Source organism: Macaca fascicularis, chromosome 6, assembly GCF_037993035.2.
Source record: "Macaca fascicularis isolate 582-1 chromosome 6, T2T-MFA8v1.1".
NCBI lineage: Eukaryota > Metazoa > Chordata > Mammalia > Primates > Cercopithecidae > Macaca > Macaca fascicularis.
Genome location: NC_088380.1, coordinates 61,519,036 through 61,534,887, shown reverse-complemented (window position 1 = coordinate 61,534,887; position 15,852 = coordinate 61,519,036). Strand labels below are relative to the sequence as shown.

Genomic DNA, 15,852 nt, shown 5'->3' with positions numbered 1-15,852 from the left:
TGAACTGAGGCAGCCACCATTTTACCCACCACCTCTACTGCACCATCGATGCAAGGCAGCACAGTGAAAAAGACTAATAACGTTGTGGTGTTATTATGAATAGAGTTTAACCTCATGAAACCCCTGAAAAAGTCAGGGATCCCTCTTTAAGGGTTCAGTGGACCCCATTTTGAGACCCAGAGGCCTAAAGCACGAGCCGTAACAGGGGAGGAGATGGCTTACACAAGATGCTGCAATAGCATCAATTCACAGAGGGACATATTCTTTGTAGGGGAACTTGAATGTCAGAGGTGCCCTGGGGATCTCTCTGGTAGTATTAGAAGTCTAGAATTCAATATTTCAAAAAGCCCATTGGAAGGTGAAAGAATAAAGATAAGACTACATCATGGGAATAAAGATTCAAAGGATGCACTGTGTGACCTTTAGAGAAAACATTCGTTACATGCATCCAAAATAAGTGGTGATGTTTTTCAAATTGCAGATTGCGATATCTCACTCCAGAAAGTAATGTTGCAATCTGACCCTTAGGGGCACACACACGGGTCAGGTTTCATCGTTAATTCATACCGCAGAAAGCATTAAGTCAATTGGAGCCTCAAAAGAGAATCACACAGAATTTTCCAAGGAACACAAACAGAATAGCACCTCAGGGAACCTCTCGACAACTGCTGGCCTTTTTCCTTTATAATTTGCCTGTGCATTGGGCATTGCTCACTTTTTTCTGCAGCCACACCCGACCTTGGACATGCACTCCTCCTCTTCTCTCACTGGAGCCCACACTAAAACTTCTTTCCTTGGTTTTCTTTTCTTTTTTTTTTTTTTTTTTTTAATAGAGACGAGATCCTGCCATGTTGCCCAGGCTGGTCTCAAACTCCTGACCTCAAGTGATCCTCCAACCTCGGCCTCCTGAAGTTCTGGAATTATAGGCATGAGCCACCACGCCTGTTCTTTAGCATACTTTTTAAAAAAGTACTTTTCAACAGGAAAGTTTTAGTTTAAAATGGGGAGGGGGTGCCTGAGGGGGATAATGTCAGTTGGTCAGCACTAGGTCCAGGTTTTCTAGGATCTCTTTCACAGAAAGCCTAAAACCACACTCCCCCCACCTCAGCAACCTCCTCCATCCTTCCGCTCGTTGAAGCCTGAACTCAAACCCTTAGGCTTCATCTCTGACTTCAACTCGCGCTCCTACTGACTGTCCTTGAGATGTGAGAACAACACTTTCAGCAAGTTTTCAGTTTAGTTAACCCCTTGTTGAAAACAGATGATCCAGGTGTAAATTTTGGAAGGATATCCCCTGAAGGAGCAAGAAAAATATAAGAAACGTCCTCCTTGGGCAAAGACTGCCCATGGCAAAGAGCGTCTTCTGGGCAGCATTGCCAGGGGTGCTGTGAGTTCCTCACACCACCTTTAACTTGAGAAGGCTTTGGGGGTGTCTAGGAAGGATCTCAGAAAACCTGATGAAGCATGTGGAATAGGGGGTCGGTATTTCAGTTAGTGATGTCTCTACTTCCTATTCTCACATATCATCCCTGCTCTTTTATATTTGCATAGAACAGAGCCTACTCGACCCCCTCCCTCCCAGAGCAGTCGGCCCCAGAAGAAGGAGGGACGGTTCAACATGCTCAACCAAATATTCTGCAAAAACAAGAAAGAAGAGCAGAGAGCCCATCAGAAGGATCCCAGCAGGGACCGATACAGAGAGGAGGACACCTCGGAAGTCAATGACATCATCACCACCTTTGATAGCATCGTGGGTACCAACTGCCAAGAACAGCCTGGTGATCAGGTGGCTATGGTTGAATTTAAGAAGAAAATCTCAGACAATTCAAAATATCCCTTATCAGAAAAGAAACCACTGGCCCGTAAGGGGCTTCCACCAATCAGAACGCAGAGTCTCCCACCCATCACCCTGGGCAGTAACTTCCTAACAGCCTCCCATGGGGCCACTTCCCATGCAGGCCTGAGCTCTGGTCCTCATCATATGGCCCAGCGATCTCAGAAAAGTCGAAGTGAGCAGGATTTATTAAATAACAGAACTGGCTGCCAGATGTTACTAGATAACCCCTGGAGGAGTGATTCTAATCAGGTATTTTCCTACAAAGTTTGGACTGTGTCTTCTTCTGATAAGCTGCTGGACAGATTGCTCAGTGTCCGGCCTGGTCACCAGGAGGTCTCTGTGCCACCACATCTTCGTCATCTACATAATCCATCATCAGGTAATGTTCTTCATTTCGTCTTCATTCTCAGCAGGCTCTATACTGGAAATGTCCCCTACAGTTCTAGGCTAGGAACTGGATGACAATAGTCTAGAAGGCAGGGTGAGAATAAAATGAGTGATTAGAGCCACCTTTTCTCCCAAAGTGCACTGGATTTGAGATTTCTGGGCTGTGAAAACATTCTGCTTCTCTGGCCGGGCACGGTGCTCAATCCCAGCACTCTGGGAGGCCAAGGTGGGAGGATCACGATCCTGGCTAACACGGTGAAACCCCATCTCTACTGAAAGTACAAAAACTTAGCCAGGCATGGTGGCAGGCGCGTGTAGTCCCAGCTACTTGGGAGGCTGAGGCAGGAGAATGGCGTGAACCCGGGAGGCAGAGCTTGCAGTGAGCCAAGATCATGCCACTGCACTCCAGCCTGGGCAACAGTGCAAGACTCTGTCTCAGAAAAAAAAAAAAAAAGAAAGAAAAGAAAATGTTCTGCTTCTCCCCTCTTCAAGTAATCATCAAGTACAAATATGTGCCTTCTTATCTTTCCAGAAAATATGTGTGGTACGTACCAGATTGGAGCAAGAATATTACTATTTCCACTAGCAAGGATTCTTAACTAGTGTGTGGCAAATCACCTATGAGGAGTTTGTTTGTGTGACTGTTTATAAATTAGGCATTCAATCTCCACCCCAGACCTACTGAACCAAAATTTTGGTGAGGGAACAGGGAAAATGGCCATGCCTCGTGTGGACACATGTAGAAAGGTAACACATTTGCACATTTATGGGTTAGGTCTCAACACATACCAAAGGGTTGCAAAGCAATTCTCCCTCTTGTGTCTTCCCCAGCTATCCAGTGTCCCTCATCCAAAGCTAAATGTCAAAAAAAATGAATTTTTTTTATCCTTCTAGAGATATTTTACACACATATATCTCCATTTTTAGATATGAAATATGCACACATCCCACTTTTTTTTTTTTTTTTTTTTTTTTTTTTTTTTTTTTTGAGACGGAGTGTTGCTCTATCACCCAGGCTGGAGTGCAGTGGCCGGATCTCAGCTCACTGCAAGCTCCGCCTCCCGGGTTCACGCCATTCTCCTGCCTCAGCCTCCCGAGTAGCTGGGACTATAGGCGCCCGCCACCTCGCCCGGGTAGTTTTTTGTATTTTTTAGTAGAGACGGGGTTTCACCGTGTTAGCCAGGATGGTCTTGATCTCCTGACCTCGTGATCCACCCGTCTCGGCCTCCCAAAGTGCTGGGATTACAGGCTTCAGCCACCGCGCCCGGCCACATCCCACTTTTTAAACAAAAGTATCACACTAAAGAATTTATTACTTAAATATTTATTTATTTATTTGAGACAAGGTCACATTCTGTCACCCAGGCTAGAGTACAGTGGCACAATCACGGCTCCCTGCAGCCTCTGTCTCCTGGGTTCAAGCGATCCCCCTGCCTCAGCTTCCTGAGTAGCTAGGACTATAGGTACGCACCCTTACATCTGCCTATTTTTTTTTTTTTTTTGTAGAGATGGAGTTTCACTATGTTTCCCAGGCTGGTGGTGAACTCATGGCCTCAGGCAATCCTCCCTTCTTGGTCTCCCAAAGTGCTGAGATTACAGGCATGAGCCACCACTCCAAGCCTAAGAATTTATGTGTGTGTGTGTATATGTGTGTGTGTGTGTGTATATATATGTGTGTATATATATGTGTGTGTGTGTGTGTGTGTGTGTGTATATATATATATATATATATATATATTGTTTTTTGAGACTCACTCTCACCCAGGCTGGAGTGCAGTGGCGGGATCTCAGCTCACTGCAACCTCCACAGTGGTGTGCTCTCAGCTCACTACAACCTCCGCTTCCCAGGTTCAAGCAATTCTCCTGCTCAGCCTCCCAAGTATCTGGGACTACAGGCACATGCCACCACATCCAGCTAATTTTTTGTATTTTTAGTAGAGATGGGGTTTCACTGTGTTAGCCAGGATGGTCTCGATCTCCTGAACTTGTGATCTGCCCGCCTCAGTCTCCCAAAGTGCTGGGATTACAGGCGTGAGCCACCAAGCGTGGCATAGAATTTGCATTTTTATACAAATGTGTATGTATCTATTCCCCACCTTATAAATACATTTATCACACTAAAGAATTTATTTTTATTTTTTAAATGATCCATAGGCTGGGTACAGTGACTCACACTTATAATCTCCGAACTTTGAAGGGTTGAGGCAGGGGGTCAATGTAGCAAGATCCCCACCTCTACAGAAAAAAAAAAAGAAAGAAAGATCCACTGGTGATTCTTTGAACCATTGTTCAAAAGCAGCAGAGGCTGCAAAACAGCTTCCAAAGCCTGTTTGGTGCCACAGTACCTTGGCTTGTTTTTAAGTGAATTAATTGTCAAAATTTTTAAATTATGAAATTTTATATAAAAATCTGGAATTCTAGCTTCTCTCGAAAAACTAGAAAATCTGGCAACACTACACACAAATTCCCACATGGCAATAATTGGCTGGATCTGAGTAACCACTGTCCACTTAGACACCACTGTCCCCAGTTCAGTTCAGTCCACACCACTCCACCGTCTCTCCATGGAGTGTCAGACAGGCCTTATGATATGAAATATGTACATATCCCACTTTTTAAACAAATGTATCACACCAAAGAATTTATTATTTATTTATTTATTTATTTATTTGAGACAAGGTCACACTCTGTCACCCAGGCTAGAGTACAGTGGCACAATCACGGCTCCCTGCAGCGTCTGTCTCTTTCAGTTGTTGTTTTTCTTACAGTAGGATTAAGAGAAAAAATAATTTATTTATTGAAGCCATTTTTCTCTAAGAGTAGAAAAATGAAAGACAAAAGACAACAATGTGGGGTTTTTTGGGGGGGTGGTTTTGTGTGTGTGTGTGTGTGTGTGTGTGTGTGTTTTGTTTTGTTTTGTTTTTGTTTGTTTTGGTGTTTTGTTTTGTTTTGTTTTTTGAGACAGAGTCTCACTCTGTCACCCAGGCTGGCGTGTAGTGGCGTGATCTTGGCTCACTGCAACATCCGCCTCCTGGGTTCAAGCAATTCTTCTGCCTCAGCCTCTTGGGTAGCTGGGATTACAGGCATGTGCCACCACGCCTGGTTAATTTTTGTATTTTTAGTGGAGACGGGGTTTCACTATGTCGGCCAGACTGGTCTCGAACTCCTGACCTCGTGATCTGCCCGCCTCGGCCTCCCAGAATGCTGAGATTACAGGCGTGAGCCACAGTGCCCGGCCGCAATGTGTTTTTTAAAAAGTAGAAAAGGGCCATATATTTTTTTAGAATGAGCAAAATTCCTTTGCGTTTAATATGCAATTGAATTTGACTCTCTTCACCCTTTGACGTGTGCCCAGTGCCTGAAACCTTTGAGATAGAATATGGCTCCCTCACTCATATTTTTATACATATTTAGGCATAGGATAAATATGGATAAGCACATAAAGGCTGTTTCCTGGTGTCTGAGAAAAACTCCATTCAAGATTTTGCTTCCTCCACAAAGCACTGAAGCACTTGGCTGGTGGCACGGGTAGTGTTTGCATTTTTTTCTGCAGAAGGATCAGGAAGGGAACACAGTGGTCTGCCACCTTTTGACACTTCAGGGCCTCAACCCATCCTGTTTTCCAGAGTTAGGCCTGTCCCAGCCAAACGAATACCTTCTGTTATGAAAATCATGTGAAAATCTGAAAGTCTTGTTCTTTTTCCGTTCCAAAGACAGCCTTGGCCTGTCTCTTTTATATCAGTCAGGATGGGGTTCAGCTTCCTGTAAAAGAAATCCAAAGTCACAGGGGCTTGAACAATATAGAATTTTATTGCTATCACAGCCAGGGGCAGTGGCTCACACTTGCAATCCCAGCACTTTGAGAGGCCAAGGCACGTGGATTGCTTGAGCTCAGGAGTTCAAGACCAGCCTGGGCAACATGGTGAAGCTTTGTTTCTACAATAAAATTAGCCAGGAGTAGGGGTGCATGCCTGTGGTCCCAGCTACTTGGGGGGCTGAGACAGGAGGATCACTTGAGCCTGGGAGGCAGAGGTTGCAGTGAGCCAAGATCACACCACTGCACCCCAGACTGGGTGACAGAATGAGGCCCTATCTCAAAAAAAATAAAAAATAAAAAATAGTTTATTGCTATCACATGAAAGAAGTCTGGTCTGAAGTAGGCAGTTCCCAGACATTTGGTGGCTCCACAATCACAAGCAACATAGGCTCTTTCCATCTATGTGCCTCGTCACCCAACATATGGCTTCTGTCCTCCAGGGGCTGATGGAGCAGGAGGAAGGAAGTAGAAGGGGGAGAAATGCATGTCCCCATGTGAATCAGCTCCCATTAAGAACTCATCTGGCTTAAGTCCCACACTTCCGCTTGCGTCTCATTGGCCTAAACTTTGGTCATATGTTCACAACTATCAACAAGGAGTCTTTTAGCTGGCCATGTTGCTATCCCTCCAAAATTGGATTTCTGTTTCTAAGTGAGGGAGTAGATATTGGGTAGAGAATTAGTACGTTCTGACACATGTGCCACCCCAAAATTTCCATCTTATTTGAAATAAAAGGAAATTCAATAAACGTGGTTTGGGGATTTGCTCACTTATACAATGAAATAACTAGAAAAATCCTGGGGCAGCAGAATAACAGAAAAGGAAAGGTGAAATTCTCCAGTGGAATCGGCCTATATCAAATACTTTTTTTCAACCAATTTTTCTGAGTGCTGATTATAACTAGGAGCCATTCTAGGCAACTGAGTCATGGTAAGATAAATTTCCCAAGTGTCTTCAGCCTATAAATCAGTTTTAAGGGGTGTAAATTTACTAAAATGCTTTTGCAACTGATTTTAATGAACTTTCTTCTCATGTTTAGATACAGTCATACGGTTTTAAAAATGGAAAGGAGCTTAGTCATTTGATCATACATTAAATAATTGCTGAGTGTTTATCATAGTAATTTATCAAAAGAGAGGGAGAGGTTTTTTTTGTTTTTTTTTTTTTTTTAGAGAGAGAGATAGGATCTGTCACCCAGGCTGGAGTACAGTAGCTTGATCATAGCTCACTTCAGCCTCAAACTCATGGGCTTAAGCAATCCTCCCATGTAGCTGGAACTACAGTCACACCTCCTCCTCTGGCTAATTTTTTTGTCATCATTTTTTTGTGGAGACAAGGGTCTCACTTTGTTACCCAGACTAGTCTAGAGCCAGCCCCTGGCCTCAAGCAATTCACCCATCTTGGCCTCCCAAAATGCTGGGATTATAAATATGAGCCATTGCGGCTGGGCATGGTAGCTCATACCTGTAATCCCAGCACTTTGGGAGGCCAGGGTGGGGAGATCACCTGAGGTCAGGAGTTTGAGACCAGCCTGGCCAACATAGTGAAACCCCATCTCTACTAAAAATACAAAAATACAAAAATTAGCCGGGCGTGGTGGCGAGCGCCTGTAGTCCCAGTTACTCTGGAGGCTGAGGCGGGAGAATCGCTTGAATTCAGGAGGCAGAGGTTGCGGTGAGCCGAGATCGCACCACTGCACTGCAGCCTGGATGACAAAGCGAGACTCTGTCTCAAAAAAAAAAAAAGAAAAAGAAAAAGAAAAAAAAAAAACCTTTCCTAGCCTTACAGATTTTATTTTTGTGAACATTTTTAACAATAATTGTTTTGAGATCACTGAGGCTTCTGCACTACACTAAAGTGGGTGTTGTCGTTGTTGTTAGTCTAGGAGGGTCGAAACTTAGATTTCTACGTTGAGCTCTCAATATTTTATGTGAAAGTTTAATGCGGTAAAGCAGCTGGATAAATCATCCCACTGTAGCACTGACTTGAACTTGGATAGTCCCTTTATCTTTGGATTTCCTCCTTTCCTGCCCTGGGTTTGGTAGAAATAATATGGGTTAGCAGTGCTGCTGTTAAAATTCCGGGCAGCCACTATCCAATGCTTACATCAGCAGCCCTGAACATTTAGCTCTAATGATTATTGCTTAACATTTATTGAGACCTGTCAGGGGTTGGATGCAGCAAGATGGGTAATGAAGCACTTATCCTAGAGAGTTGGAATTTGGAGCACATCAGCTTAATTCATTGCAGGCAGCTTTCAGAGAAAATGGAACAGAAAGGTCTGTGGTGTTGTCTGCCAGCCTGGTTATTTATAAGCCATCACAAGAAAAGTAAGAGTGTGCACTTCCTTTCTCCTGCAAAAGAGAGCTTCTTTCTCTAGAATTTTCTAGACTATCTCAGCAACAATGCACTCTTCTGGCTGGTTAGGTCTGATCCTGTGACCCCTCTGTCTAAACCCATCAAAGGTTTTGCATCTTTTCAGGACAAAGGCCAGGGTTCTAAACGGGGCAAACAAAGCCCTCACGGCATGGTCATTCTCAGCTTCGGCACCGCCCATCTCAAATCCCCACCCCTACCTCTTCAGCATTTCCTTGAATATGTCTCAGTTTCTTGACAATTTCATACCTTTTCATTCTATGACATCTTGGCCTTTGTTATTATTTTGGGTTCTCTCCGCTGTGTGCTTGACTGATTCCTATAATCTTTTAAGAACCAGCCCAAAACTCACCTTCTATAATATGTGAAGGTCACCCTGATCTCTGTAGGAAATATGGTTCTTTCATAGGACTCCTAATAAGAATAGCTCCACCTTGCCGGGCACAGTGCTCTTGCCTGTAATCCCAACACTTTGGGAGGCTGAGACGGGTGGATCACCTAAGGTCAGGAGTTCAAGATCAGCCTGGCCAACATGGTGAAATCCCGTCTCTACTAAAAATACAAAAATTAGCCTGGTGTGGTGGTGCACGCCTGTAGTCCCAGCTACTCAGGAAGCTGAGGCAGGAGAATTGCTGGAACCTGGGAGGCAGAGGTTGCCGTGAGCCAGGATGGCACCGCTGCACTCCATCCTGAGCAACACAGCAAGACACTGTCTCCAAAAACAAAAGAATAGCTCCACCTTGCTGACCTACACACCTACACACTTCACTTTCCACAACATTGCAGGAGAGAATTTATCCTCTTTATAATTGAAGCAATTGAGACAGAGAGGTTAGCTCATCTGCCTAAGGTCACAGAGCTAGCTAGGAAGTGGCAGAGAGATATTGGAACAAGGTCTGTGGGATCCAAGAAAACCTCAACTTCTCTGGACCATTCCTTTCTCTGCAATGCCCTCACAAACTCTGTCACAGCACTACTCATGGAGCTTCAAAACCACATGTTTACCTGTGTCTCCTCCCACATCAATTGCAATCCCTTCCTGAACACTTTGCCTTCTCCTCTTTGTACTCTAGGGTCTGGAATATAATGAGTGCTCAATGGATGATTGCTGAATTACCTATTTGTCATTATTATCATTATTATTATTATTAATGCTGCATTCACCTCTGGTTCCATCATGTAACCGTGAAAACATTTCCTATCCTTTTTTTCTAGGACAGTGGTCCTTGACCCTGTCCCCAAAGCTGAACGCTCCCTTCAGTTGTCTGCAGCACCAAACAGCTTTGGGCTAAGCAAATCCCTATCCCTGAAAACTGAGCAAAATGCCAACATGGAATAAAATTTAACTCCCCTTCATGTCCAAGTCACTGCTGCAACCCTTCTCTGCCCACTTCTCCCATCTGCTTAGAGGAGGCAGAATAACAGAAGTTACAGGGTCAGCCCTATAGGGTTGAAGTCTAGGCTCTGTCCCTTCCTAGCATATGACTTGAGCACTTTTAGAACTCCTCGAAGTCACAAGGTCCTCATTTGTAAAATGAGGATGATAATAGAATCTATCTCACAAGAAAAAGTGATTGTCAGAATTATATAAGATTATGCCTACAGCATTTATCCCTATTCCTGACAAAAGTAAGTGCTCCATAAGCATAACTCTTAATTGTCATTATCTCATTGTTGGTTTTACAAATATCTGCTCAAGTGTTCATGGATAAATAAGCTGTTTGCTAATATAAATTTTAATGATAATTCTACACATGGATTATTTTCTCTGTAAATAATGGCTCCTGAAGTTATTTGACGTTCAGTGTTCAATAGGATAAAATATAATGGCAAAATATCCACCAGGGAGACTGGAGATTTAATCTCCATCAACTAACATTGCTGAGGTGGCCATTTCTGCACAGACCATCCACCATGAGATTCACCTAAACAGATGGACGGTGGATCTTGGCTAATCCTCTTGTTTTTTCTTTTTTTCTTATGCTATTTTGCTCCAACAGAAGACCCTTAAACTCTAGGAGCATTGTTGTAGCAACTCTGGTTCTTTCTTACTAGACTTATAGGCAAAAGATCAAATAATCTTTTTTTGTTAAGGTCTATTGAGTACTTTACCCTATAAGCTAAATGCTTTACTCTTGTTCTCCAATGTAATCCTCATGACAAGTGGAAAAGACATACAATTATTTTCATCATTTTGTATATGAAAAAATTGAGGTGCTGAGACGTTATATCATTTGCCCAAGGTCATACAACTAAAAAGTGGGGAAGCAGGGAATCAAGCCTAATTCTGTTTGACCCAAGAGTCCAACCAAGCTCCTATTCATGACACCATCCAGTCAATTTTAAAATGGATTTAAATCACATTTGTGTGTCCGCTTCTGTTTTCAGGTATCGAACATCCATATCTTAAAGTCAGTAGTACATTGACGAATGTTTACCAGCTGGCTTTCTAGGAGAAAAATCTGTGCTTGTTGATTTTTCACAGTGTAACTACACCCACCATGGCTGATTTCAAGACACTAGTGTGATGTCAAACAGTTCACAAAATTTCTGAAAGCGTAACCATCAGCTCTTGAGAGCTGGCTCACATGGTCCACGCATACACCATTGCTTTCTGTCCAAGTTAGAGAATAGGTTTCCCAAGTGCATCCACCCCATTCTATCTTCCAGGTCAATGATTCTCCATCCTGGCTGCACTTGAATCAGCTGGGAGCTGATAAACATCTGACACCATGCCCCACCTCCAGAAATTCCGATGTAATAACCTGGGATGTGGCCAGGATGGCAGTATGTTTTCTAACTTCTTAGATAATTCCTATGTGCAGCCAGGATTGAGAAACTCTGCTCTAGAAGAAAATACTCTATTCATCACCCACTCATTTCATCAAAGATTTGATGAATATATGATAAGATATGCCATATCTATATTATTTTCATTTTTTTTCAACTTTAACTTTTATGGGGTGAGTAACCCACTGTGCTTCTTTATAAAATTTTGTTTAAACTAGTACACTCAAGAAATGATTTCTAGTACCTTTTTCTATCATTTAAACAGTGACTGGTATATAACAGAAATGCAATAAAGTATAGCTATCATTGTTTTCATTGTTACTTTTACCACCTTAAATTTAGTGATCCGTAACAACTTTGATGATTCTCTTATCCATTGCATTCTGTAATTTGCACTTGGTTGAGTCTCAAGTGATTGACGCAAATATGTTTTATCTTCAGGACAAAATTTTCAGCATCTTTCCCCGAACAGACACAAAATCAGGGATCTTCCTTTCACTCGGAACAACCTAGCTCCCCTACCAGATCAAAAATGTAAGTATTATGAATCTTCCACAGCTTCCTTTGCAAGTGTTAACACATCTAGACACAACTAAATGTTATTTCAGTTTACTTTCATTTTTCTTTTCTTTTTTTTTTTTTTTTTGAGATGGAGTCTTGCTCTGTCACCCAGGCTAGAGTGCAATGGCAGGATCTCAGCTCACTGCAACCTCTGCCTCCCAGGTTCAAGCTATTCCCCTGCCTCAGCCTCCCAAGTAACTGGGATTACAGGTGCCTGCCACCACGCCTGGCTAATTTTTGTTTTTTTTTTTAAGTAGAGATGGGGTTTCGCCATGTTGGCCAGGCTGGTTTCCAGCTCCCAATATCAGGTGCCAACACTTATAAATTATAGGAAAACAGAGACCATCTTTAAAGCTTTTTTTAGATGCTTATTTTTTAAAAAAAAGAATACTCCCTCCCTTTAGGAATTTTTTGTGTTTGAACTATTGAAGCAATAAACAGTTTATTTTTACATGTATTATTTAATGTCTTTAGGAAGGTGCTTTAAAAATTCCCTTTTAAGACTGGCCTCCTGATATAGGTTTCTTTACTATACTGGACAGATAAAAATATACATCACCTCTGTACTTACAGTCCATGCATTCCTAAGCAGAAAAAAAAATTCAGTTCATCAGGATTACTCTTGGTATTATTGATTTATTTTATAATATTTTATATAAAAAACTCTCCTAATATAAAATATTAATATACTCCATTGGGCCAGTGATCTTCAAACTTGAGTATGCCTAAGTATTACCTGGGGTGTTTGTTGTGAAGTAGATTCCTGGGTCCCCCACCCAGAGATTCTGAGTTTGAATATTTTCATATCTATACTCTGAAGCATAATAATAATAAAGCAAGTTTTACTATTATTCCCGTTGTAGAGCCAGAAACAAAACTACAGGACACTGAGTCTACTGCCTCATGAAATAAGCAATACTTACTACATTCTAATTTATTTTCTTTTTTTCTTCCAATTGCACCCCACTGCATTTAACACACACACACACACACACACACACACACACACACAGCCCCTCCACATCCTTCTAAGTGCAGGTTAGATGATTTAGGAGCTGTCCTATTTCAGATAAGTTTCTCAACCTTTCTGTACTTTAGTTTCCTCACTGTCCATAATGATAGTGCCATCCTAATAAGATTTGTGGGAGTACTAAATGAGATAACACATGTAAAACACTTGGCACACTGTTTGCACAGAGTATATATCCAGTATGTCTTTCTCCCCTAGGCAAGGATTTGAAGGAGACAAACCAAGAGCTCTAGAACTCTTTAGGTTAAAATGATGAACTATAGGGTCTTAGTACAACTCTGTCTTTTAGCAGATAAGGAAACTAAGAGGTAGAGGGATATGTCCAAGGTCACACAGAGAGTTAGTAGCAGAAACCAAGACCTCTTCCTTGACAGATCAGTTCCTCTGCCCCTTACAGATGTGTGTAAAGTGAACATTTTGGATAGTGTCAATTCTATCATTGAATGAAATTCAAGCCCGAATCTGTCTTTAAGCAGAACTGTAGCCACAAAAACATCTAGTTAAGGAAAGAGCCACTCAGTCTTGAATGCTGATGGAGCTTGGAGAAGCCAAAGAGAAGTTTTCTTTGGCAGGGCCCAAGAGCTTTGCTTTTCACAGTTAAGTTTCAGGAGAGAAGGAAAGATAAAGATCTTTGATCAACTTGGCTCTACAAAAAAGAAATGAAAGGCCCCACAGTGCTTTTCCTAAAAGAAGCCTGAGAGCCTTTTGAGGTTTGCATAAAAGCACAGTACAAATGTCTTGGGCCTTCTTTAGAGCCTTGTGAGCAGTTGTTGAACATCAACAGCTACTCTACCCCAAGGAAAAGCTCTGCCAGACATGCACAGCCCAATTATGTTTGATCAAACTTGGTACAGTCTTCTGTGTGGACGTATTTGAAATCCCAGACTTCATGTGGCAAGTCTGAACAGATACATATACAAGAAATGCATACACAGCTTCTCTTTGCAGTCTAGCTCTCGCCAAGACACCCTTCTTAGAAATGTCTCCACTCCTAAAACACAACACAATTCTCCTGCTGCCTTCCTGTGAGAGAAGCAAATCTTGAAAGTCTCTCATTCTATTCTTTCTCCCCAGTTCTATCTGGAGAACCTCTGCGGACAAACCGAGTGCTTCCTGCTATTCCAAGTCAACGAAGACACAGCACAGCAGCAGAAGAGAGTGAACATTCTGCCCACCCCACCAGTGATGAAAATTAACTGTGGGCCACTCGATGCAGAAATGTAGATGAATATATATTCTCAACTCTCAAAGAACAAGATTACTCTAGTTTGTAAGAACGAAGACCAATTTAGTAAACTGCATTCTATAAGCCATCAGTTTTATAACTCGAAATTCTTTATTCCAAATAAAGATACTTCCTAAATAAGCACTTAGAATCTTTGGGTGTGCATATTAAGTCTGTGAGTTTCTGTGACTTCAACATGCCAAAATTAAAAGACAAAATATGTTATCAGTAGGCAAACTGAGCTATGTTTGGTTTGCTTTGTGGCATGTGCGCTGTTTTTTTGTTATTGTTCTTTGGTTGGTTTTTTGCTGAATGATTTTAGGTTTTGGAAAAAAAAATGTATGCTTTGCTGAATAAAAGCAAAAACAAAAAAACAACAACAACAACAACAAAAAACCCACATCCCAGACATGTTCTTCACATTTATTGTCATTCTAACTTGAACTAATGAAACCTATTTAAAAATAAATTCCTATGATCAGTCACAGTTTACGGCTTTTAAATGTACAATCTTCTGCAAAATATTTTTTAACAGTCTCAGTTCCTGGCTACTGCCCAAGTCACTTGACATTGTTTATCTCTCTTCTTTGTTATTTAATTATTTCCATATATCGTCATTTTCAGATATGATTGACTGTGCCAACAGGGAGAAGCTCATGTGATTTGGAAAGGTCTACATCCTGGCCCAACAGAGTTGAATAGGCAGTTCTCACACTCCTCAAATACTCTACGTATGTAACTATTTTTCTGTTTTAAAACAATGGTCTCTTGCCTATTAAGACTTTTGCAAACTTAAGACTTAGCAAAGTTTTGAATGAATGCTACTAACTGCAGATCTTACTAAGATAATTATAAGTTGTTTGGATTGATTCGTGCTAGAGGTCTGTATAAAGTTCAAGGCTTAGCCACATAAGATGACGGCCACTGCATGTTATTTGGGAGCCTAGATGTTATTTTGTAAATATCTCAAGTACCTGTACAACATTCACCACTTTATATTAGTAGTATGTGTTTAAAGAGGTTAGACTATACCATTAGCTAGATAAAAGCTCCTCTGGGGCCAAATCACAATCCTTTGGCTTTGTACTTCTAGAAATTTATACAACGCCTGGCACAAAGTAGGCACTTGGTCATTTCATTTTTTGTCAGAAAGGAAGGAAGTAGAGAGGAAAAGAGGGAGTTGGCAAGGAAAGGCGATGTAGAAAGCCATCATAAAAGATGTCATTAGGCCGGGCGTGGTGGCTCACACCTGTAATCCCAGCACTTTGGGAGGCTGAAGTGGGCAAATCACGAGGTCAGGCGATTGTGACCATCCTGGCTAACTTGGTGAAACCCCGTCTCTACTAAAAACACAAAAAAATTAGCCAGGCGTGGTGGCAGGCGCCTGTAGTCCCAGCTGCTGAGGAGGCTGAAGCAGGAGAATGGCGTGAACCTGGGAGGTGGAGCTTGCAGTAAGCCGAGATCCTACCACTGCACTCCAGCCTGGGTGACAGAGGGAAACTCCATCTCAAAAAAAAAAAAAAAAAAAAAAAGATGTAATTAGTCCACAATCTCTTTTTTTTCTTTTTTGAGATGGAGTCTCCCTCTGTCACCCAGGCTGGAGTGCAGTGGCGCAATCTCAGCTCACTGCAACCTCTGCCTGCTGTGTTCAAGATTCTCCTGTCTCAGCCTCCCGAGTAGCTGGGATTACAGGCACACACCACCACGTCCAGCTAATTTTTTTGTATTTTTAATAGAGACAGGTTTTGCCATGTTGGCCAGGCTGGTCTCAAACTCTTGACCTCAGATGATCCACCCACCTCAGCCTCCCAAAGTCCTGGGATTACAGC

General features: G+C 42.1%; 1 protein-coding gene across 2 annotated transcripts in view; it reads left to right on the top strand.

Annotated features, from left to right (window-relative positions):
- Positions 1–14,510, top strand: part of ANKRD55 (ankyrin repeat domain 55) — a 138,507-nt gene extending 123,997 nt beyond the window's left edge. The window contains exons 10-12 of one of the 2 annotated variants that reach the window (XR_012413670.1): positions 1,557–2,216; positions 11,649–11,741; positions 13,873–14,510. Coding sequence is in view for 1 of the 2 variants with exons in the window: in XM_045393726.2 (XP_045249661.2) it covers positions 1,552–2,216; positions 11,649–11,741; positions 13,873–13,994 (880 nt within the window). In the remaining variant the exon portion in view is untranslated. Of the gene's footprint in view, positions 1–1,551; positions 2,217–11,648; positions 11,742–13,872 lie in introns of both variants that reach the window. The other variant, XM_045393726.2, reaches the window with a different exon arrangement.
- Positions 14,511–15,852: the final 1,342 nt, after the last annotated feature.